The sequence below is a fragment of the Chionomys nivalis genome, chromosome 7 (genome assembly GCF_950005125.1).
Source record: "Chionomys nivalis chromosome 7, mChiNiv1.1, whole genome shotgun sequence".
NCBI lineage: Eukaryota > Metazoa > Chordata > Mammalia > Rodentia > Cricetidae > Chionomys > Chionomys nivalis.
Genome location: NC_080092.1, coordinates 17,009,816 through 17,034,318, shown reverse-complemented (window position 1 = coordinate 17,034,318; position 24,503 = coordinate 17,009,816). Strand labels below are relative to the sequence as shown.

General features: G+C 44.7%; 1 protein-coding gene across 1 annotated transcript; it reads left to right on the top strand.

Annotated features, from left to right (window-relative positions):
* The first annotated feature begins 1,141 nt into the window (after positions 1–1,141).
* Gabrp (gamma-aminobutyric acid type A receptor subunit pi) lies at positions 1,142–20,387 on the top strand. The gene is made up of 9 exons (XM_057776487.1): positions 1,142–1,194; positions 1,927–2,045; positions 6,265–6,332; positions 7,019–7,236; positions 10,783–10,865; positions 16,064–16,201; positions 17,841–17,993; positions 18,493–18,680; positions 20,085–20,387. The coding sequence occupies exons 1-9, from the start codon at positions 1,142–1,144 to the stop codon at positions 20,385–20,387; spliced, it is 1,323 nt and encodes a 440-aa protein (XP_057632470.1).
* Positions 20,388–24,503: the final 4,116 nt, after the last annotated feature.

Sequence of the window (24,503 nt, the reverse complement as noted above, 5' to 3'; positions counted from 1 at the left end):
TGATTCTGTCCCTTCTTCTGGCCTCCATGGGCACTGTGTGCCCATGGTGCATAGACACACATGAAGGCAAAACACCCCTAACACATAAAAAACTGTAAATCTGCACCGGTGTGTGCTGTGATATACACTTGTGACTCCGTGAACTTCTGTCCATTTTCATTTCTCTAATAAGGGGATACTGCTTGGTAAACAGCATGTTATTCAATAATTAAATGGCTGCCTCTGACCCACAGCTCTAAATTGCTTAGGTTCTAGAAAGTGGGAAGACTCACCGGGGTTAGCACTGAGAAGTAGGTAGCCCACTCTGGGAAGGGGCCTGAACTTGAGGCCACCACTCTGCCCTGTCACCAGCATGGCAGGTCCGAGGCTGCTCTGCTAGCTGCCCCTGATCTCTGAGAGATGTCTGACTGCAGGTCCCCCACCCGAGGAAACCAGGCCTCTGGAGCAGGCTGTCCAATAGCCCTCTTGTGAACACCGGCACAGAGAAGCTTCAGAGCTCTGTGATCGGGTGTGGGGGGTGATGAAGATGCTGAGCATCTTCAGGCCAAAGAAAGCATAAGCTGTTGCTAGTCTTAGAGGAAAGAGACAAGGCAGCCAGCTCCAGCTCAAACTCACCTCTGGCATTCACAAGTACTGTGTGCTTTCCCACAAAGCTGTTTCCTCATTGTAAGACAGGGATAAGCCTGCCCACTATAGATGGGAAAGATTAGGTAAGAACACAACCTGCCTGAAAGGCCTGAGCCCTGAACTAAATAGGACAGTGTCTGGTTTGGCCAGCATGAATGTAAAGCTGGAGGGGTCAGGGAGGCCTGGGGCTCCTCAAATATACAGGCAAATGTGCACCCCCAGACTGGGTATGGACACTAGTTCTGAAAATCCACCGTATTAACAAGGACTCTACCTATATCTGGGGTGTATCAAAAATATTAGTTCCCAAATGACAGTGTATCTGGATGACTCGAGGAGCCGGTGCTAGAAGAAAGGATGTACAAAGACGCTGCTCCTCGTGCCGGGTCTGGAGACCCCTGAAGACAGTGGAACTGGAGGTAGTGGACCTTTGGACTGTCCCCTCACCTTGCTCCTTGTTTCTCCAGGTCATTCCTCCTTCAGTCTCTCTCTGTGTGTGAATAGCTCCTTCAACATGAGCCACAACCTCTACCTGGCCTTTGTATGTCTGAGTCTCCTCTCTCAAAGGTGAGTTGTGCTACCCCAGAATGGCCTAGTGAGGGCTACTCTGATATGGTCATGATAGAAGGGCTTGCAGCAGTTTTTATTTAACTTATGGCAAGCCAAAACCCAGCCCCTTCATCTCCCTGAAACATCAGAACAAGAACATTTCTTGTTTCTAAAATGGTCACAGACAGGTGGACTTGTGTTTTTCATAAGACACTGGGGTAGTGGCTCAGTGGTTAACAATGACCTCGAGGACCAGAGTCCCACAAATGCGAGTAAATTTTGGAGCTGCCAAGTAGGATGGAGATAAGAAGATCTATGAGGGTTTCTTGAGTCCCAAGTTCAGGGAGAGACCCTGCCTCAAAGGAATAGAAAGAGAGAAACAGAGGAAGACATTTGATGCACAAGTACACACGCCTGCACATACACTCATACAACACACACAATCAATAAATAAATAAAAAAGAAAAGATGCTTGGAGGGTGGCCAAATTACCGTGACAGTTTCATCTATAGCAAGTGGGTAAAAAGATGGAAAGGCTAACTCAATAGGTAGAAAGTAAGCAATGTCTCCTCAGGAAAGCCACCATGTGTGTGTGCGTGTGTGTGTGTGTGTGTGCGTGCGTGTGTGTGTAGAACATGTACACGTGCACATACACAAACATGCACACACACAGGGGATGTCAATCAAATTCATGTCTAACTATGTTCATCATTTTTTGGACATAGCCACAAAAGCAATTCTCCCTTCCAGGACGTGCATCCAGGGGAACCAGTTCAATGTGGAGGTCAGCAGAAGTGACAAGCTTTCCTTGCCTGGCTTTGAGAACCTCACGGCGGGATATAACAAATTCCTCAGGCCCAACTTTGGTGGTAGGTTCTCCTTTGTGACAAGGATATCAGTTCTAGAGGATAGGAACAGAGGCAAAAAGCAGCAGCGAGCTTCAGGAGGCTTTGCTGACTCCACCCCCGGACTGGTCGCTGCTTTAGGAACTGGGAAGGATGGATAAGAACACGCGCTTGTGATTTTTTGTACTATCTCAATGAAAGCACTCTGCTCTCCACTTCGAAGTTAAAGTTGTTCTCTCTTCAGCATTGTGGAGTGAAGTGGTGGATGTAGGAGCCTCTGGCAGCCTCTGCCCCACACTCTTCCTTCTCCCTACCTCCGTGGTCACCATGCCAGGAACTTGCCGTGTGCCATCAGCACCGCTCCATCAGGCCTTTCTGCCTGTAGTCTGCCACCTACAATGGTCACCCCTCATTTCTATCTAAATCACCTCCTGGGCCATCTGCCTGCTCAGAACATAGGCACGTGACCCAGTAGCCTAGCCTGAAGTGCAGGCATTCCAAGCCCTCTCTGTCTGCCTGTCATTCTCTCCCTTCCACAATGTCCCACAATATGGCCCCCAAATGCCCAGCAGCATCCTTAGCCTCTGGCTTCCGTGCCAACGCAGAGGCTGCTCATCTGCCTTGAGTTACTCCACCAACTTTTCTCTCTAGGAACACAATTTTCCATCATATCTCCGAGAAAGGCTGCCCTCCTCAGAATGGCTCTGTCTGATTCCTCCACAGCCCACCCCTGAATCATTGCATTTCATAACTAGCTCCTTGCCCTTCCTGCTTCTAGCTTGTGATGGTGACAATCTCTAGTCAGATCTAGGACAGTGAGTAAGTCCAGCTCCACTGGTGGTCAGACATCGGGTGCGGGTGCAGGGGTAGGAAACTTTGCAAAGAGTGAGAGCAGAGAGAGAAGCCGGAAGGGCCCTCAGACCACGAGGTGAGGAGAGAAAGGCAAGGAAGTCTAGACAGAGGTGTCTAGGCAGAAGCACTGATGGAAGCGTAGAAGGTAAGGCCGCTGGGGAGTTCGGGCGCAAAGTCACCCAGCAGAGGAGGCCTCTGTCTCTGCTTCTGTTGGATCCCTCCTGCCTTAGCGTGCTGTTCTGCGCAGGTTTCTGGGCGGCTGACATCTATGCTACCACTTATCTGTGGGGCGTTAGAGCAAGGCTGCTGATCTACTATCACCACCAGGACCCTCAGGCAATCTCGCCGGCTCAGCTGAAGATCTGGGCAATGTCTGGTCCCATGGTTAGGTTCTGTTCTCCATGTCGAGGGCCAAGCAAGCCATCACAAGCTCTGGGTTTCCAGACTTTACCACACACTAACAATAAGCATGTGAATCTGAAGAGCTTGCTCACATCCATTTGTCTTGCCTCCCAAATCTCAAACAACTAAGTCAGGACATTATTCTTCAGGTTTTCACAATGACGGGCCAACCAGAAGCAGAGATGTTGGGCAGGGAGGTTGTTCAGAGAACAGAGCACTGAGAGTGAACTTAAGGGAGTGTGAGGCCCTGTTCCACCTTGCTTAAAAGGAGAGGAAGCACAGCACGGGGCCTAGCGACTTTATGCACTCCATGTCCTCAAGGAACCTGTCCTGCTGGGCGCCCTGTGGGTCAAAGGGTGTGCCCTTGCTTCCTGTAGCGCTTCTTGGCCACTGAGCTCCTTGGAAGACAAAAACTTCCATAGTACTTTCCAGGGCCTAAGCTGGGTAAAGCAAAGGTTGTCAAGGGGCACTACAGACACTGCCCACGCCTCCTACCTTTTTCCTAGGAGAGAGGTGCCCTCTGGTGGCACAGCTCACTTGTGTAGTTTCAGGACACCATATCAAGTTCGGGTCCATAAAACAGTCAAGACTGGCTGGGCTGTACTAGATAGTGGGAAACTAAGCAAAACCCATGGTGGGACTAGAGCTCCTGTGTGCGCTCCACTCTGCACTCCCCAGCGAGCCAGAGTGAGGGGACCCATCGCTTTCCTGTCCATGCTCTTCCACCCAGTCCTCTGTGCTGGCGCTTGCCTCAGCCTGTCTTGTGCAGCTATCACGTAATGCCTGGCCTTGAGCAACCTAAACAAACCCAGATTCACAGGCTTAGAGTTCGGTAGTACAATGCCCGCATTTTGCCTGGGCCCTGTTGTTTTGTCAACACGTGGTAGAGGTGGGGGGAGGGTTGAGGGAGATAAGGGAGAGCTGGACTCGCCCTCTCCAAGCAGCATCCACCCTGCTCATGCTCAGGAACTCTCAAGGACTAATCCCTTCTGAAAGCTCCACCTCTTACACAGCCATTTCCACACGAGTTTGGGAGGGGACAAACATTGGGAACTGTGACAGCGAGTTGCACACCATTTAACACGGGAGGAAGCAGCACAGAGAAGTTTAGCAATGAACTTGAGGTCACACTGATGCATGACATGCAACCATCTCTCTCTGACTCCAGACTCTTCTGGCGACCACCTAGCACCATGCGCTGCCACTCTGTCCTCAAAGATTTCGCACCGACCATTAACCCTTACCTTTCCATCGCACTGTCTCGAAAACACCATTTCCAATTCCCTCCCTACATTCTGTAGCTTGGTTTTCCTGGATTACCAACCCTTTAATTGTTAGGTTGCTTTGACTAATTCTGACCAATCAGATGATTAGATATTTTTCTAATTTCTTTAGAATTCCATCTCCTTTCTTCCTGGTTCATTGCCACAGTCCCCTGAGGCTATCTCAGCTCTTTAATGCAAGTGAGACCTGCTTTATCCTTCATGCTGGTGAGCAAAATTGTCCCTTCCCCCAACCTTAGCTAGGATCATGGAAGAGAGTGAGAGAGAATGGGGGACCCTACAGATGGGGCATGTGTCAAAGCAAGGCGGGTATGATACCGGAAGCGGTGTGCAGGGAACCATCTCTGAGATTCCCAGAAAGAATAGGCGGGCATTTTGCATGCATTCCTTCTTGCTGCCCCTGGCTAAAACACTGTCACACCTCTAATGTCATTGAACCTCCATCTCTCTAGAGATGTAGAGAGTGAAAAAACTGCTCTAGAAGATTCCGTAACTTATCCCCTATGGCAGAGCAAGGGGAGTTCAGAGTTAAGATCTGAATTCATGTGGCTCACACTCCAGATCCCTTCTTCCCCATCTCCATCTAAAGAGATGGCCCTGGCCTGGCCTCTTTGGCTTCTGAAAACAATGGCCCTTACACTCCAGTCTTCAGAACAAAACACGATTCTCAGAGGAGTCTTTCAAACCCCAGGACCGAGGCTTACGTAAGATCAACCATGGTGACACGCCTCTGATATTGTAAAACTTTAGAGCTCCAAATAGGAAAGGAAGAAAGTGTCTGGGGTCAGCAGGAACTTGGCCAATATCAGTCTTTGATGTCATTTTTTGGTAAATTTCCTTAACTAAAGGAAAGGAAAGTCATTTGTGTACAATCATGCGAGCAAATCTCTGCCCCACCCTGCCCAACCAGCCCCCTGCAGGCGCCACAGGAAGAACCTTCCACATAAGAGTGGACAGGTGCTTTGCCATCAGCCTCTTTAAAATACACATTATGGGCCAGGGAGATGGCTTGGCAGGTGAAAGTTCCTGCCACACACAGCCTGACTCTCTGAGTTCTGTTCCTTGACTCAACGTAAAAGCTGGATCTAGTGACACCTACCTGTAATCCTAGCATTTCTTGGGCAAGATGGGAGGTGGAGGTAGATGAATGTGCAGGAACCCTCAGACCAGACAGCCTTAGGCTTGGTGTGCACAGCCAAAATAATGAGAGATCCTGCCTTAAAAGCAGAGGTGACCACCAATTCCCACAGAATGGATGGCACACATCACCCCCCTTCCTTCATCTCTCTCTCTCTCTCCCTCTGTACCCCCCCCCCGGCTCTTGCTCTTTCTCTCTCTTTTCTCTCTCTCCCTTTCTCTCTCTTTCTCTCTCTCACACACACCAAAATAAGTAAATTTAATCTTAAAATATTTTTAAATACCCATTAATTAATAATTGTGTGGCCTCTCTTATGAATCATGATGTCCCCGGGTATTTGTGTATATTTTTCATACTGAATGGTTGTTCCTGGGAAGATAAAATTAATTTTCTTATTTTTATAGTTCAGATTATTTAAATATTTCTAATACATGAATATTGCTTTTATAATTTTTAATAGTTTTGTTTCCAACCTACGAAGTAGGGCAGGGGGTGGAAATGTGTGGTGGGAAGGAGGATTCGTGTTTGCGTTTCTATATAAGTCTCTCTGGTTTTTCTGCATTCTCAGGTGACCCAGTTCGGATAGCACTGACTCTGGACATCGCAAGCATCTCTAGCATTTCAGAGAGTAACATGGTAATTGTTGCCCAGTGGCATCCCACCGTGGGCCCTCTCCTTGCTTTCAATGGTGATGTTAGCAGATTACTCAGAAACAGAATGGCAGATGCCAGAGTTCTGTCTCCTAAGTAGAGATAGCAGAAGATGTTTCTACAATGGATTTTCTGGGTATCAGGAAGGAAACAGACTCAAAGGCTAGGAAGAGAGAAAATAGAAAAAGAAGTGAGTGCATTTACTGAGAAATAAAAATTGAGGAAAAGAAGAGAAAACATGGTTCAGAGACCTGGCCTTCACATGGTCTTTCAGAGAAAGGACCACTGATGAAAACTAATGATTTAATGACCAACTTTAGAGGACACCAGAAAGATGAAGCCAGGAGAAAGGCAGATTTCCAAGAGGGCCCTTGAGGCATGATGGGTAAATCCTGGGTATCCCAGGCATTTTGTCCAACAAAACCTTTATCAGTTCAATGGCAACTGTGTTCTTAGGCAGTGTGAGCTTTTATGTCAAGTAGGCCCAAGCCCTGAAAGCACCACACCAATAATTTAAATACACACACACAGACATACATACATATCATATCATATGAGGGAAAGAAGGGGTAAAACTTAACGCCCTTTCTTCTGTTTTTTTTTTTTTGGGGGGGGGGTCTTCCTTCCTTCTTCTCTCCTGCCTATCATTTCCATTTCTGGCTTTCCTCTTAGGACTACACAGCCACCATTTACCTCCGGCAGCGCTGGACAGACCCACGGCTGGTGTTCGAAGGCAACAAGAGCTTCACTCTAGATGCCCGTCTTGTGGAGTTCCTCTGGGTACCAGACACTTACATTGTGGAGTCCAAGAAGTCCTTCCTCCATGAAGTCACGGTGGGAAACAGGCTCATCCGCCTCTTCTCCAATGGCACGGTCCTGTACGCACTCAGGTGAGCAGGCATCGGGGACTCTGGGGTTGGAGGTAAAGACACATATATCCTGAGTACTTCAGACCAGTACCAAAGGGCCGGTCTGAGCCCCCATTCATCACAAATTCCTCTGGTTTATACCCCACAACCATTCAGAAGGGCTTCTCTCAGTATACCCGGCACTAGTTGCATCTGAGCAACTGCTGCGTGCCAGGTCTCATGCAGTATGCTAAGGAAAATGGAGTAAGATAGACCCGCTCCTGAGAGTACAGGGTGTAAACAGAGGAAATATTGGGTGCCAGGACCCCAGTTGGGGTGTAGGTTAATGGTTAGAGGCTGTGATAGAATATGTTTTCAAAGGGTTATGAACTGGGCCTTTAAGAGTGGGGAAATTTAGCAGACAAAGAAGAAAAGGTACTAGAGAGATAGCATGGGGACCTGAGATCTGAATCCCAGTGCCGGTGTAAAAGCTGAGCCCTAGTGGCATGCACCTAAAACCCCCGGTGCTGACGGATACAGACAGGCAGATCTTGCGACTTACTAAGCACCCAGTCTAGCCCTAAGCTGCAAGCTCCAGGTTCAATGAGAGACCAAGTCTCAAAAGAAAAGACTAATAGAATGAGGTCCAATGGCTTCCTGAATAAAATGCTTGCTGCCCAGGTGTAAAGATTAGAGTTCTAAGCCCTACCATTCATTTAAATGCTGGGAAGGCATGGCAGCCCACCTGTGCATTTGGCCTTTGAAAAACAGAGATCTCCAGAGAAAGACGTCTGGCTACACTACGCAAATCCGTGAAGTCCAGGTTCACTAAGAAACCCTGCCTCAATGTTTAAGGTGGAGAGTGATTGAGGAAGTCACTCAGCCTCTGGCCTTCACGTGTACACAGCACATACAGGTGCCTGCACACCCTCACACATGTGTACCCACGCATGTGAATATAAACACAAACAAATATACGGGTACATATATACAAATAAATAAGATGGAAAAGTCACCGAGGAAGGTATCCCAATGCCAGCCCCAACATGCACACAAACACATATACCACACACACACAGAGAAGGGGAGAGAATGAGGGAGAAGAGGAGGAGGGAAGGAGGGCAAGGAAGAGTAAAGACATGAACAAACAAAGAAATCTATGTAAAGAATTTGTCTTCCACAGGGTTCAGTAGAGCGGGATATCTTTACATCTCTGTTTGTCTGAGACATGTTTATACAAACACACAAGGCGTGGATCCCAAAGACTACCTGCAGCTACAGGCCACCACCCCAAATTGCCAGGGCCTAAAGTTCCTTCTGTCTCATGCAACCCTCTCAGTGATTGGAAAGGAAGGGGGATCCCTGAGTACTGCGTGAGACACCCTACATGGAGGTTTATCCTGTACAAGGGCTGTGCACACTTGGGCTCCCCGAGTACTGTGTGAGGCACCCTACATGGAGGTTTATCCTGTGCAAGGGCTGTGCACACTTGGACTCCCTGAGTGTTGCATGAGGCAGCCTACACGGAGGTTTGCCCTGTGCAAGGGCTGTGAACACTTGGACTCCCTGAGTCCAAGATCAACTCCCAGATCAACTAGTAAACATGAATAGACTAACCTTTAATCATAAGAAAGACCTGAAGTTATAAAGCAAGGACTGAACTAACCAATAAATAGCATTTCTGGGCATGCCTCAGCAACACTAAGTTTTACTGAGACCAGTACAAATTTCTTTTAAGAAATCTAACTCTCCATTGATTCCCATTCTACATATTTCCATGCTTCCATGGGAACCTGTTCACACAGGTGTGTTCATATACACTTGTGTACCTGGAGGTGTGCATCTATTCTGTGTTACAGCATGTAGTGCCATCGGCCTGGGTAAGAATGTAAGAATTACCAATGAATCATACTTGATGAACAATTTGCACTAGGCTCCTTTTTTATTGTTGTTGTTTTGTTTTGCTTTTCAAGACAGGGCTTCTCTGTGTTCATTCTAATTCAATTTTTTCATACACTCTATTGCATAACAGCCCTGGCTGTCCTGGAACTCTCTCTGTAGACCAAGATAGCCTCAAACTCACAGAGATCCACTTGCCTCTGCCTCCCAGGTGCTGGGATTAAAGGCATGTGCCATCATCGCTATCTGCTATGAAACTCTTGTCCTAAACAGCTCTGTGAACTTGAGCAAGTCACTAGGCCCTCTGAGCCTCAGTTTCCTCAAAAACAAAATAAAAATAATAGCAGTTTTTATATCATAGAGCTATTCAAAGGCTTAATGTGTGTGACATCCTTAGCACAGAAACTGGCTTGCAGTAAGCAACCAGTAACCAGTGGTTGTTTTTCTGTCTCCCTTAAGGAGATGTAACGCTCCATTAAGTTGGATACTATGCCATGAGCAAACAATCTGCCTCCTAGGTGTACCCAGCACTGAACTTCATAAATGAGGGACCTAGTAAAAATGTGTGAATGTAAGAAAGGAAGATAAAGGCCTGGCTTTTAAAATCTCCACTGTGAGGACTTTATTGATGTCTTGTTGAGCATCCTTGGGTGAACCCAAGAGCTGTGTGAGCTGTAGTACCTGATACCCTCTAGGTTCTCTGCATCCTGATCCCATCAAGGAGCCCAGGTCACCTGTACCAACTGTGCTGCTCAAAGCTTTGTGAGCCTAGGCAAGTCCAGTGATCACTGTTCCAGGCCTACAAGGGGTGGTCACTGAAAACCTAAATGCAAAGCATCTCCAGAAAGAGGAAGTGGACACAAAGTCCCACCCCTAACCAGGACACTGGTTGTGATTGATAGCTGCTGGAGTGGGGAAATCACTTTTCTCTAAATGGAGTGACATTATATCAGCCATACTTCAAAGAAGGCCCCATATTCAGGAATAGCTGCCCCATACAAAACAGCTTCCGTTGGGTTTTGTTTTGTTCTGCATGCTTTGCTATTGCTATTTTGGTTTGGGATTTAGGTGTTTGTTTGTTTGTGAGATTTTTTTTGAGAGAGAGAGAACGTGAAGTTGAGTGGGTAGGAAGTGAAGATGATCTGGGAACAGTTGGGGTAAAGGAAAGAATATGATCAAAATAATTTGCATGAAAAAATAAATTAGAATTTTTAAAAAGCATTTCCAGAGGCTGGAGAGATGACTCAGCCCTTACTTAAGAGCACTTGCTGCTCTTGCTGAGGACCTGGGTTTGGTTCCCAGCACCCACACGGTGACTCACAACCATTCCTGACTCCAGTTCCAAAGGACCCAATGCCCTTAAACACTTAAAAGAAGTTGAATGAAGTTTAAAATATGTTTATAAGACATCTTCAACACATTGGAGATTGAGTCTGTTCCGTAATAGTGTGGGTGTTTGCCTCTGAGTTGCCAGTAGTCCAGCTTCTTCCACTCTGGATCCAGCTTTAACTGGGTCGGATGAGTGTCACTGAGCCCAGAAAACCTCAGGAATGCTTGGGTGTAGGCTACCAGCCACATGTCCCCATAAGAGTCTGAGAAAAAGTCCTCTTGAAGCAGCCCTGGGGAAGAAATGCCATCTCTTCCTCGTAGCACTCTTTCTAAGTTCATTTCTTTTCTTTTTCCCGTTAGGATCACAACAACCGTGACTTGCAACATGGACCTGTCTAAATACCCCATGGACACACAGACCTGCAAGCTGCAGCTAGAGAGCTGTGAGTATACATCCTCAAGGCCCCGGGGGACTTTCCTGGAAGACCTCCATCTCTGCTTTTGCAGAGCACCCCATGTCCTCGGACCCTTCTTCGTTTATGCTGATCCACAATAGATCCACAACGGATTTAGCTATTGACCCTAACTTCCAAATAGATTTAGCTGCTTCTCAAGGGTAAACTGTGTAGCATTGTATCTTTGGGGAAAAACCATTCTACGTTAATACCAAATACCTTCACCCATGCACAGAGAGATGGCTGAAGAAAATAGTGATGTGTAGACCATGGCCAGCAAACCGGATTTATCTGCCAAGTCTGGCCCCATCACCTGTTTCTGGAAGTAGTGATGTTATAGCAGAGTGATGGCCACTCACTTGCAAATGTCTATGGTCACACTGTAATAACAGGATGGAGTATTTATGATAGAGACTGTATTGTCCACAAAGCCTAAAATAATAACATTCTCCATTGCTACAGAACTTTTAGGAGCCTCCAAGAGCTAATTCCATGAATTTCAAGGAGTGTATCCTTTCCCAGACTTATATAACCATGGAATCTTGTTTCATGAGTATTTCTGGTTTAAAGAAAACATCTTGACGAAAGTAGACCTAAGCTACCTCCTGATACTTAGAACTTAATGTGTTTTCTTTATGCTGGCTCTCGGGCTACTCATACTCAGGGGTCTGTGATTCCAGGTGAGCTCTTGGTAACCATTCCATGGCTATGACCTTTATTCACACATCCACTCTTGCTCTACCAAAACCAAATCAACCCCAGATGTAGACATCCTGGGCTTCGTCAACCCCATTTGCATTTGTTACTAAACGTGCTGCAGGCTACCCTTTGGAGCCCAGAAGTCCTCAAAAAAGGTTTCTTTTTCTTTTCCTAATAGAAATGCACTGGCTTCTAGCCAAACCTTGCTAAGCAACTACAGAGGAAGGAGGGAAGCTGGTTAGAAAGTGACTATAGAAGGGACAGCTAACAATATGATCTCAATCTGCCTTCGCCGTGGTCACCTGGCCCAGACCAGTTTTCTACTGGCAACCATGAAAATAATAATTAATAATAGAGCTCTTTTTCTAATAAATAGTGTTGCTTCCACATGCCACACCCTCAGATACCTTCTAAACAACACATAAGTGTTGTTCTCCCCACCTTATGACGATAGAAATTGTGGTTCATCACAATTTAGCATTTTTCTAAAGGGACCTGGGAAGCAGGAGCAGTGGAACTGGAGCCCAGGAAGAGGGGCCAACAGTTCCAAGAGCTCTTTCACTGGCCAGAAGGCTCATGAAGATTCCCTCCCAGTGATTTGCTTGTATGTGGTCCGGGCTATCCACTTCTCCCTAGTATACTCTAATAAGGTTTTAAGCAAGTGTATGGGATTTCTAGGTTCTCTAGCACCAACTGATATTCACCACTTTTCTCCAAACCAAGAGACCACATCGTGCTTGTGGGATTCCCAAATCCTGCCAAATGTTAAGCCGAAATCCAGCATGACTACCAGGCGGCAGTCTGAAGCTTCTTTCACGCCAGCTCTTTTCGGTTACTTAGGAGCAAGGCCAGTGTTTTCCCTTTTCTCTATGTCTTACGGAAAATATTTTGACTCGGTCTAATACTTCAGTTCTACATATTTTCCCACCAAAGCCTCCAGCTAGTCTGGCTGGCTGGTTGGGTTCCATCTGCCTACCCCCCTCCGTCAGTTCGCCCATTCAACAACTACAAGCCTGTTCTGTGTTAGACGCTGTGGCAAATGTTTGCGCTGCAAAAATAAAACGATTTGCCAGTCTTCGAGAGGTGTACCACCTGACAGACAGCACGGGGCTTAAAACAATTATGAAAGAATAAAAGACAAGCAATAAAAAGTAATGGCACCATGAAAGCCTGTTAAATGGTCAGAGGTGTCCAGAGGAAATTGCCACCTGAAATCAGAGGAGGGACCGGTTCCAGTTGGCTAAGTGGACAAAAAAAAGCAGGGCACAGTACCACAGAAACAAGAAGGAACAGAGCAAAGGTTAAAGGTTAGTAAGGAGCAAGGAGGAGTGGGGGTTTGTGGTGGGTGGGGGGGCACACAATGCTTGCCCAGCATGGGAAAGGCCCTAGAGGAGAAAACCCAAATACTCAAATCGCTCACTGCTGTTTATGATGCAGCTGCCTCCAACACGTAAGGGATCTTATTTGGTATATGGAAAGTGTCGTACAGTGCTGTGGGTAACCGAGCATCTAAATTATAACCTGAAAATTTCCTAGGATGGAAAATGACGGTTCGCTCTAAATGGATGTAGGTCAAATCAGTTCCTTGGGATGGTTAAACAGTCTCCATTGTTCCTTTGTATGCATCTCCGAACATCTCCAAATTTGGGCACCTGTGATAGGGAAATAATGCCACAGATATGAGTCATTAGGGCATCAAAGTGGAAAATAGCTATAGACAAGCCTTGGGGACCACTGGGTACTCTATACTTAAGGGAACAAGTAAGCAAAGCCAGGAGAGAAGAACCATTATGAGGAGAAGCCATTTTTAGAAGTACACATTTAGTTACAGACTTAAGCAGATTAATTATCCTATTGATTCAGTGCATGCAAACCCTTCTTGAAGCAACGCAGCTGTTTGGTAGCAGAATGCAACTTGGGGTTACCAAACAGAGAAGCAATTCGAGTGGAGCACAATAGAAATAATTGCCCTCTGTGTGTCACGGCTGGGCTCATCCCAAGTCCCAGGAGCAAGATTCGCCAAGAAACTTCAGCACTCTGTGTATACAGACACCATCCCCAAGGGGCAGAGGAAGCTTCCACAGATGCTTATTAGCAGGCATTCAGGTAATAAAACCTCACTAAGGTTTGGGTTTTTTCCAAATGTACTATCATTAAAAAGGAACTGATATTATCCTAATCTCCCACGTTCACCCAGGGACAGGGGACGGTAGCAAATAAAAACTGTGAGCCAGCCTCTACTAGGCTGAAACCAAGTACCCAGGTAGGAACTTGCTCTCCTCATTTTCAGAGAGATGTCTTCTTCACTAGTTTCGATGGCCGGCTTCCGCTCACTTTTGGAGGATTCCAAGGGAACACCCACAGCGTTATCTGGGGCTCAAGACACTCAGGAATCATAAGATGAAGCCTACTAGATATCGATTTCCATATTTATGCCTCATAACACAATATCGGTCCTAACATCAGCACCACAGTCTCAGCAACCTCTGAAGCAATGACAAGATTGCGACCACAGGGGCTGGAATCATGGGGCAACATCACTATCTGTATGACTTTGGCTAACAAACCTCTCTGAGTCTCAGTTTTCTACCCCTTGAAATGGAAAAAGTAAGCATACCAGGCTCAATGAGTTGCCTTCTATATAAGTTGGGTTTATTGAGCTATAATGTATGAACCAGAAAATTCATCCATTTTTAAGTATGTGTTTCAAGCTGTATGTAGCCATTCACAGGTTGCATTATTGGAATATTCCCATCACCTCCCCGCAAAGAGATCCCCTGTGCTTATTGTCATCACCCCAATTTCCTGCCACACACCCCCAGGTGCCCCTAACTTACTTTCTGCTACTGTAAATTTGTCTCTCCTGAACATTTTATATAAGTAAGAGCAATACGATCTGTTCCCTTTTGCATCTGGCTTTTTCCACAGAATGCTGTGGCATGTTATCAGGACTTCATTCCTTTTGTTTGTTCAGGACTATTCTTTCCAGCTTTTCCAAAAGGTTAATGGGCTTTTGGTTTAGATGCACATCTGGCTGCTGTACAGAAAGCTGCTGTGGATATTTCTATACAAGTCTTTCTGTGACTAGCGCTTCATTCCTCTTAAGTAAATACCTCGGAATAGAATTCTGATTCAAATGATACTATTTAGGTTTTTAGTTAGTCATTTTCTTTCCGAAAGTGGTTGTATATTTGCATTCCCACCAGTGAAGTTCCAGCTTGTCAATATCTTTATTGTTTTTCTCATCTCGTCCTTATTATTACTATCTTAACAAGTATAAAGTAGTGTGTGGTTTTGCTTTGCATTTTCCCAGTGACTGATGAAATTGTGTCTGTTGTCTGTGCTTATTAACTATGAACACACCTTCTCTGCAAGGACTGGAGGAGGTGATAATGTTGCAAGGCGCTTAGAAATTGCCTCCTAAGTAATAGATGCTCCATTATTATCAACACCATCCACAGGCTTTGAGATTGAACTTTCCAGAGAGGGGCACAGGGCTGGATTTTGTCTCTTACTTACCTAAATCCTGAGACAGTTAAGAAACCCTTTAGAATCTGAGAGTTTTCACATATAATGGGTAAATAATTCCTCAAGTCTAAGGTACAGTATCTAGTGAATAAGCACTTTTTTTTTTTTTTTTTTTTTTGGTTTTTCGAGACAGGGTTTCTCTGTGGTTTTGGTGCCTGTCCTGGAACTAGCTCTTATAGAACAGGCTGGTCTCGAACTCACAGAGATCCGCCTGCCTCTGCCTCCCGAGTGCTGGGATTAAAGGCGTGTGCCACCACCGCCCGGCTTAGCACATTTTAGGAGGAAATGCTACTTCACCTACGTAAATCAATTGTGAGATACCTCACAATTTCAGAAATGTAAAGACAAAAGTCAACCTTAGAATTGAAGAAACACAGAAATGTCTTGGGTCTTCCTAAGGCCTGCGAGAGCATTAGAGATATGTGTTGTGTAAAGGACAACATAAAAGGCTCATAAAAGGTAATTGTTATCACTACCATCAACTGATATTAGTAAAACTAACATTTATCAAAAGCACATATTGACAGAGAGTCATAAAGTGGCTGGTTAAAGGATTTTTTTTATTTTTGCATTTATACCAATGAGAAATATGAATAGATCCCTTCCAGAGTCTCAGACAACATCATCCAAGCTTAGACTGCTCGGAAAGACATAATCCGGCATGGGACCCTTTGGGACATCATACTTAATAAATGCCATTCAGTAGTGAAGAAAGCCATTTTTATCACCTACCAGGCTTGGACAGTGCTTAGCATAGAACTACTTCTCAACCAATCAAACACGGTCCTAGCAAAAGATTTCATTCCGCTGTACTTGAGAAACCTAGCCACTTTTGCGTGGCGCACTCCTTTAGGCTGAATACCATCAGGATAGAGCTCTTGCTGCACTCTGTAGCATTTCCCAAACCAGCTACGTCTGCGGTATCCTTGCGCTGACCAAGGCTCGCTTTCGTTTTCCAGGGGGATACGACGGCAATGATGTGGAGTTCACCTGGCTGAGAGGAAACGATTCTGTGCGTGGACTTGAAAGCCTGCGCCTTGCTCAGTACACCATCCAGCAGTATTTCACCTTGGTAACTGTATCCCAGCAGGAGACAGGTAACTCTTGTGACCCATCCCACAGAATAAAAATACTTAAAGGAAAGGTCGCAACCTGACTCCTAAGCAGCATGGCCTCCACCTCTACTCCCGTGGAGTGCAAGCATTCTGTAGCAGTGTGGAGTAGGGGAAGGGAGACAGGCACAGAACCTGGGCTTCTGCGCACTCTGCACTCAGGTGGACATGGTCGGCTGGAGAGCAAGCCTCTGGGCCAACCCCTTCCGGGGTTCTCTAATGACTGTTCAAATGCAGCACTCCCTTGAGCACGAAAAGTCACTCATGTTTCTAGTGAGTGCACTGGTCAAAGAATGAAGTTTAAAACGTGCTCACAGGTAAAAAAGACAGTAGCAAAACTACATGATCACCTCATTAGTGAAATTATCGAATTGTCATGTACAGAACTAGATCTCTGGGAGTTGGTGGTTTTAAACAGTTTTAGGGTTTTGTTGTTTTGGTTTGGTTTTGGTGTTTCAAGATAGGGTTTCTCTGTATAGCCTTGGCTGACCTGAAATTTGCTCTGTAGACAAACTGGCCTCAAACTCATGTAGATCTGCTGTCTCTGCCTTCCTAGTGTTGGGACTAAAGGTGTGTGCCACCATGCCTGGCTTAAATAAGCATATTCTAAATGATTTTACATACAATGATATTTTCTTCTCAGTTCCTTATGGTCAAGTTAGGAATGCTTTGTCTTATCAATATTTCTGCTTTTTAAAACCTTATCATATACTCTAGTTGAGTCTAGATGACTTTAAAAATTAAATGTACACCTAGAAAAAAAGACAGGGAGCAAATATGGCAGCTCTCTATTGTTTATATGCCCCATAGATAACATGTGTGCTTGGGTAATTCCCTAAGCATGATCCTGAAATGATACCTCTGAAATCAACAAAAAATAAATTATTGAGCCTGAATGGATAACCCAATATGCTTACCTTGCGAGCATGAGGACTTGACTTCAATCCCCATAACTCCCTGGGAGAAAAAAAAAATCAGGGCATGCCACTTGTAATTCCGGTGCCAGAGAGGCAAAGACAGTGGAGTTCTGAGGCTCTCTGGCCAGCACCTAGCCTACTTCGCATGCTCCAGGCCAATAAGAAATCCTGTCTCAAGCAAAAAGGTAGATGATTTGTGAACAACAACTTCTAAGACTGCACTCTGGTCTCCACAAACATTTGCACACAAATACAGAAACACACACACATATGCATATACACAAAAATTAAATTACATTTAATGGGCCTATTCTACAATAATCTTGAAAACAATGGGCTGTCTTAAGTAATCTTCATTAGACGGGTATTTATTAACAGTTTACTGTGAGTGCAAGGTTGAGAGATGCAGATTTTCCCCCCTTGTGGTTCACAGTCTGATGAGCTAGAGTTTTAGAATATTGGCGGTCACAACACCGAAACAATGCCTTGATAAAGGCATAAAAAGAAAGACATGAGTGTGGGGGTTAGGTAAGAGCACCCCTGTAAATCCCATACCAGGCAACACTGAGGTCCTCTGTGGTAACCAGAGTGCAACTCAAAGCTGACTAAATTTTGGTAACAGAAGGCTTAACATAATTGGGGTTCATGGGACAACTCCTCTCCTGTGTGAGCAAATGCAGTTTCTTACCTCATGTTTGCACTCTCAGGAAACTATACTCGATTGGTTTTGCAATTTGAGCTTCGGAGGAACGTCCTGTATTTCATTCTGGAAACCTACGTTCCTTCCACCTTCCTGGTGGTGTTATCCTGGGTTTCGTTTTGGATCTCTCTCGACTCGGTTCCTGCGAGAACCTGCATTGGTAAGAAGTTCCCCTGGACAAGTTCTAAGAACTAGGTGAATCAGGGGCTTTTTAAAATTCTATCTTTATGTTCACTGATGTTTGCTGGGTCATTGTAAGAGTTGATATCTTGATAAATTCCTTTACCCAGAGAGAAAAGATGGGTGCAGAGATGGAGAGAAAGATAGCATCAGAAGGACTGTATTTTTTTCATTTGTTTTATGGTGGCAGATGAGGTGAGCTTGTGTAAACAGTCCACTGCCCATGACTTTATTACTGACTGTCCATCTCTAAAAGAAGAGAGAAGATGTCCTATTTAGAAAAGTATGTCACTTACATTGGAGATGAATAAAACAACTGTATTCCAGAAGGTCACAGACTCTTTGAAATAGATCTGTGTTGTTCGTGAGTCCTGTCCTCATCTTGTGGCCTCCTGAGTGGAGTCACCCAGCCAGATGATAGAGAGTGATAGGGGTGGGCGGGGACAGCCACATGGAACAGCTCCTGCTTGTTCCCCCAGGAGTGACAACTGTGTTGTCCATGACCACGCTGATGATCGGCTCCCGCACGTCCCTCCCCAACACCAACTGCTTCATCAAGGCCATCGATGTGTACCTGGGGATCTGCTTCAGCTTCGTGTTTGGGGCCTTGCTGGAGTATGCAGTTGCTCACTACAGCTCCTTACAGCAGATGGCAGTCAAAGATAGGGTAAGGATTTGGAGGGGGTTGTCTATCATCCATCACCCGGCCATGCACCCCTCTGAAGAGGGCATCAGGGCTTGGTTCCCATCCCCAGAGTAATCCACTTTGTTCTAATGCATCGTACCCTACTAAGGTGGGCACATTTGGAAGTCCTGGTACCCCTTAGCCAGTGCTGTTCTTTTACCAGATAAAAAAAGGATATCAAAATTGAATTTTCTAGCAAAAAAGACTATTATTCATCTGCAACATAAAAGTGTAATCATAAGAACAAGCGTCTAAGAAAAAGGCCAGTATCAAACTAGACATGCTTAGCTGTTCACACATTTCAGATTAATTTGTGGTTCTTACTTAATTTTGATTTAATTTTATATTCTTAAATTGTACAAGTAACAGTTTATCCAAAAATAACACATAGAAGAAATTAACTTGTAACAAAATCCTTGGGACTCTAACTTAAAATGTCTTTTCTCCAGTGTGATACATTGTTTTCACCCAAGGTTATTTGAAAACTAAATTTGATGGGCATTAGCACACTGAAGCTCAAACAAACGATAAGGATCTGATTCAGGAAAGTACCACCCTAAGCAGTGTGCTGTCAGACCAGTTTATGGGCAACCAGAAGAGCCAGTGCCTTCATCATTGTGTTTGGTTGTTGTGGTCAATCCAAGCACTAAAGTCAAAAGAGCATGTGTGCCAGTCGGAGGAGAATATGGATTTCATGTGTTCTCTTCCATGAAGGCTTCCCTAATATCACACACAAATTGAGATTTGTTAGAATGATAGACAAGGGTTGGAGAATTCCCAAGGTCTTCTACTGAAGACTCCAGTGCTCACCTCCACGCTATGGACATAACAAGAGATGCACCGTGGAGTGTGTGCTGTATCCTCTACATGTCTCGGGGTATCCCAAAACTCAGTGAAATCGAGCCATCATCCTCCTTATTTTATTACTGAGAAATTTGCCCTCCAAGTGGTGAAGTAACTCAGCCAAGACCTCACTTTCTGTGCCATCAGCACCTTGTTGGATAGTGGAAATTCCCCGGATTTGCAGGGAGCACAGTCCTGTTCCTATGTTTGTAGCAAAGACCACACGACATAATGAGTTTATTTTCTCTCTTCTCCCTGGAACAGACTAGAACTTTACCAAGTACCTATTAGGTGTTTTACTCAATTTATGCCACTTAATCTTCCCCTTAGTCTCATGAAGAAACAATTGCTATCATTACCACGTTGCAGATGAGGAAATCACATCTTAAAGGGATTTAAATAACAAGTTTCCAGTAGTAAAAGACCGGTCATTTGAGATTTAAGCCCAGGTCTGGTACCATCACAGCACCCTGCTCTTCACAGTATCACCCGTGTACGTTACTGTGCCCTGTCTTCCAAGCTAACTTATTTCCTATGAACCAGGGGACAGCAAAGGAACCAGAAGATGTCAATATCACCAACATCATCAACAGCTCCATCTCCAGCTTTAGACGGAAGATCAGCTTTGCCAGCATTGAAATTTCTGGTGACAACGTAAACTATAGCGACTTGACAATGAAAGCCAGTGATAAGTTCAAGTTTGTCTTCCGAGAAAAGATTGGCAGAATTATTGATTATTTCACAATTCAAAATCCCAGCAACGTGGACCGATATTCCAAACTACTATTTCCTTTGATTTTTATGCTAGCCAATGTATTTTACTGGGCATACTACATGTATTTTTGAGATGACATTGAACTTTTGCATGCCATGTCTTTAACAGAACGACATAATGATGTTAAAGATATTCTAGGGCCTGTGTACACACTTCAGCCCAGAAAGCTATAAATGGGTTAAATAGTGATTATTCTAAGTTGTGTAGAAGTCCTAGCCTGGCAGGTTCTGCTATGGAATCATTATAAAGCAAACATTTTCTTCTTCAGTTTTGGACAGACATCCCTACAGAGCTCAAGATCACAGACCTACTTAGGGCTCTCTGCTCTCCGGGTCCCTGGTCTGCATTCACTGAATAAAAATATGTATTAAGGGATTTTTTTAAAAGAGAATTTATAGTGACATTTCTAAATCTCTGCAAATGCTTATAAGATGAATGCTTGCCAATTTAGTGAACAACACTTTCTAATTTTTGTTTTTCCTTGAAATGAAATGTCATTTCATTGGTGGTCACCATACTGTATGAACTCAATACCAGTATTACTTAATACCACAGAACAATTCTCCCCAAATTTCAGTAGGTCCTATTATTGAGAAATCAAATGTTAATGAATAAAATTATTGGATCAACAAACTAAAAGATAAATCCTTTAATATGGTTCCCAGGCTTGCGGGGCTCCGGATTGATGCCACTGTTACACGTACTGTGTTATTTTATTGTTATACACCTTTAGTCCTAAACTGTGTAAAAGCTCTTCTTCCTGGCTCTTCTCCCATGCCAGGGAAACAGGAGGCAGTTTTGGAACTTATTTTAGGATTCTTTATACAGAATGCTGCCACGAAGACTTGCTGGGTCAAGTCTCTCTTCTGACCACCTTTGCTCACATACTGACGAGGTGCCAAGTAGACCAGGGAGTGCTCTGTCGACCTGTCGTTTGTGTTGACCTCACACTGGGGAACATTTTGTCAGTGGCAGATCCCCTGTATCCTTCCTGGAGGAGCTCTTATCCCCGTGCACCAGTGACCAGGCAGGAGTGAGACCTATTAGATAAGGAGCCATATTACCCAGATACCAGTAGCTTCTTTGCCCCAATCCTTCTAGCTGGGTGATGTTTTATTTGTTGTCCATACATCTTTACTTGCAAGTGTTCGTTGCAGAGTCGTTGGTCTGGTTTGAGGCCTCTGGGCTCGGCTACTCTGTGGATACTGAGCCCTCACTGAGCCTCCTCTTGAATATCTTCTTGTTGCTCTGTATCAAGCAGATCCTGTAGCTTAGGAACTGCAGAACCAGTTCCTTCACACGCTCCAGCAGATCACAGACAGCCACAGATGGGGCGGATATCGGGGTGGGCCAAACCACACCCCTGGTTCTGAGCCTGGGTAGTTGCAGGGTTGGCCATCCTGCCAGTTCCTCACCCCTCAGCCAACCCCACCACCATCACCACCAGGGTGAGCTCTCCAGTAGCTTATCTTGCATGCTCAGGAGACCACTGGCCCTGAGTCTTGAATACTCCAAGCGATGGTAAGAAGTGTTGCACGGTCCTCCTGAGTTGTCTTTTCTGAGTTCAGCCCGTGTTACCCTGACCTAGGAAGTCATGCGTGCCTCTCCCTCTGCTCTGGGGGACTCAGCTATACCTGGTTCTGGTTCAGTCTCAATTATTTCAAAGACTCTCACCATCTTCAGCCCCTTAGTCCCCCCTTTCTAATGAACGTGGAGCTTTAACTGTCCTTTCTCACACCAGAACTCCAGTTGGTCTTCCTTTCCACTACCTGAACCCATGGGCTCTCCTTTTTATCGTCATGGTATTTCTCATGATTCGGTTCCTACCGATGTTTCTTCTTTAGAACTCTCTTTGCTCACTGGAATAGACTTTGAAACTATATAGCTGCACTATTAGAGTTCTTAGTAAAATTTCTTCCTATTTTATATCTGTCATACACATCTTTAAGGGGAGGGGTTAGGAGACAGGAAATGTGGTTGAAGGACTCAATCATATTGGTGATTTTTTTTAAATAAAAATGTTTGAAATGCAAGTTCACTAAGGACTCATGTCAGCTGTTGAGTAATGACAATTGTAAATATATGAAACTATAAAATAAACGCATCCTATGGACCACAGAGTGGTAACTGGAGAGCAATGTGAACGCGTCCTATGTACAAAAGATGTGTACAGAGTGTTAACTCAGGAGCCTCGCGCTCCTCCATGCTCCTGGCCCCTCCCACCCCAGATAGCACATGTACACAGTCACACACGAAGAGAAGAATTTCTATAGTCTGAGGGTCCACTTTGGGAGAGAAACAACCTTTACATTTAGAACCACAGTGCCCTTTGGGTAGTAGGTGACAACATTCAAATCCCTAATAAAAACTGCTAATTCCTTACATCTGTCCCAGATAGTCTGCCTGTCCTGAGTATTACCCATATGGACTTTATTCAAAATACTTAGTTTTAGATGAAAATATTAAGAAGAATTTCATCAACTATCCAGCTGAATGCTAACTCGATGGGATAAGAAATATTATAAGTCATGGAAATCCTATCTTTTACTGTCTTGTTATTGAGAATGTCAAAAAGTCTCCTAGAAGGGTGTCTGTAAATATAGGAAGGCATTCTATAGCAAGTAAATGCCATAAGGTTCATTTCAGATAGAGGCAGGGAGAAACGAAGACACGAGACAACAGAACAGAGCTGGAAAATGCTGCAGATCGCAAGCTGAAAAGGAGTAGCCTTGCAGGGGAGTCCTGGGGAGGAGAAGAGCGTGGTGTGGGCCTTCAGTACCAGGCAAGGACTGTGACCTCGCATCAGGGACAGTTTGGTATCTAGGGTTGAGATGTAACCTTTCTTAAATGCTGGGCATTAGTCTTTTCAGGATTGTTCTCAGCTGCTGGTCCATAGTGAATTTTCATTAGTCCATGATCCATTTTGTTGCAAAACATCTTTAATTCTTAAAACATACTTTTTTTTGGAAGGGGGTTGTTTTGATTTTTGTTTTGTTTTGTTTTGCTTGTTTGTTGAGACGGGGTTTTTCTGTGCAGCTTTGGAGCCTGTCCTGGAACTCTCTCTGTAGACTAGACTAGCCTCAAACTCACCTGTTTCTGCCTCCTAAGTGCTGGGATTAAAGGCATGTACCGCCCAACTAAAACATACATTTTTTTAAATTGACTTTTAAGGTACAGGTAACATGATTGTCTTAGTTAGGGTTTCTATTGCTGTGACCTAACACTATGATCAAAAGCAAGTTGGGGAGGAAAGGGTTTGTTTGACTTACTCTTCCATATTGTCATTCATCATTGAAGGAAGTCAGGGCAGGAACTCTTAACAGGGTAGGAACCTGGAGGCAGGAACTGATGCAGAGGCCATGGAGGGGTGCTGTATGTGTGTTTGTGTGTGTGTGTTTGGTTTAAAAACCTTTGAGTCCAATTCTGGCCCAGACTTTTAAAAAAATATATAGGAACTGGAGAGATGGTTCATTGGCTAAGAGCACTGACTGCTCTTCCAGAGGACCCAGGTTTAATTTCCAGCACTCACATGGCAGCTCACAACTGTTTGTGACTCCAGTTCCAGGGACTCCAACACCCTCACACATACATACATGCAGACAAAACACCAAAGCACATGAAATAAAAATAAATAATTTTTAAAAATGTATAGGACTAAGAAAAGTAAAAAAAAAAAGTCAGAGTTGATTCAAATTGTGAAAAGCAAGTCCGGGGATTTTGCCCCTTGAAATGCAAGGAGTAGTGGTTGTGTCTGTCATGCTTAGGTTTTCTAGAGTGGTTTTATAAGGGACAGGCTGCTCTACTGCTCACCTGAGTCAGTGAACTAGATACAAACAAATAGGCATAAATAAATGCATGAGAAAGTCTAATTGTTTAGAAGGAAGAAAACTTGCTAGTTAGATAACTAAATACTCAGACTCGTCATCTGGAAACTTCCTTGGGAATAAACAATAAATAATAATAAACAATTGTCTCTTCCCTTTGATTTTGCCATCAGCCCGCCATAAGCAGATGGCTTATTCTTATGGGAGGTTTGTAGATGCAGAAAGATACTTCTTGGTGATGAAGATTAAAGTCTCAAAGCATGACTAACACAGAAGCAAATACTTATGAATATTCATGGCAGCCCAAGAGGTTGAGCATCACAACTCTAGTTTATTTGGGCAGACGTAAGTGTGGTGGTGTGG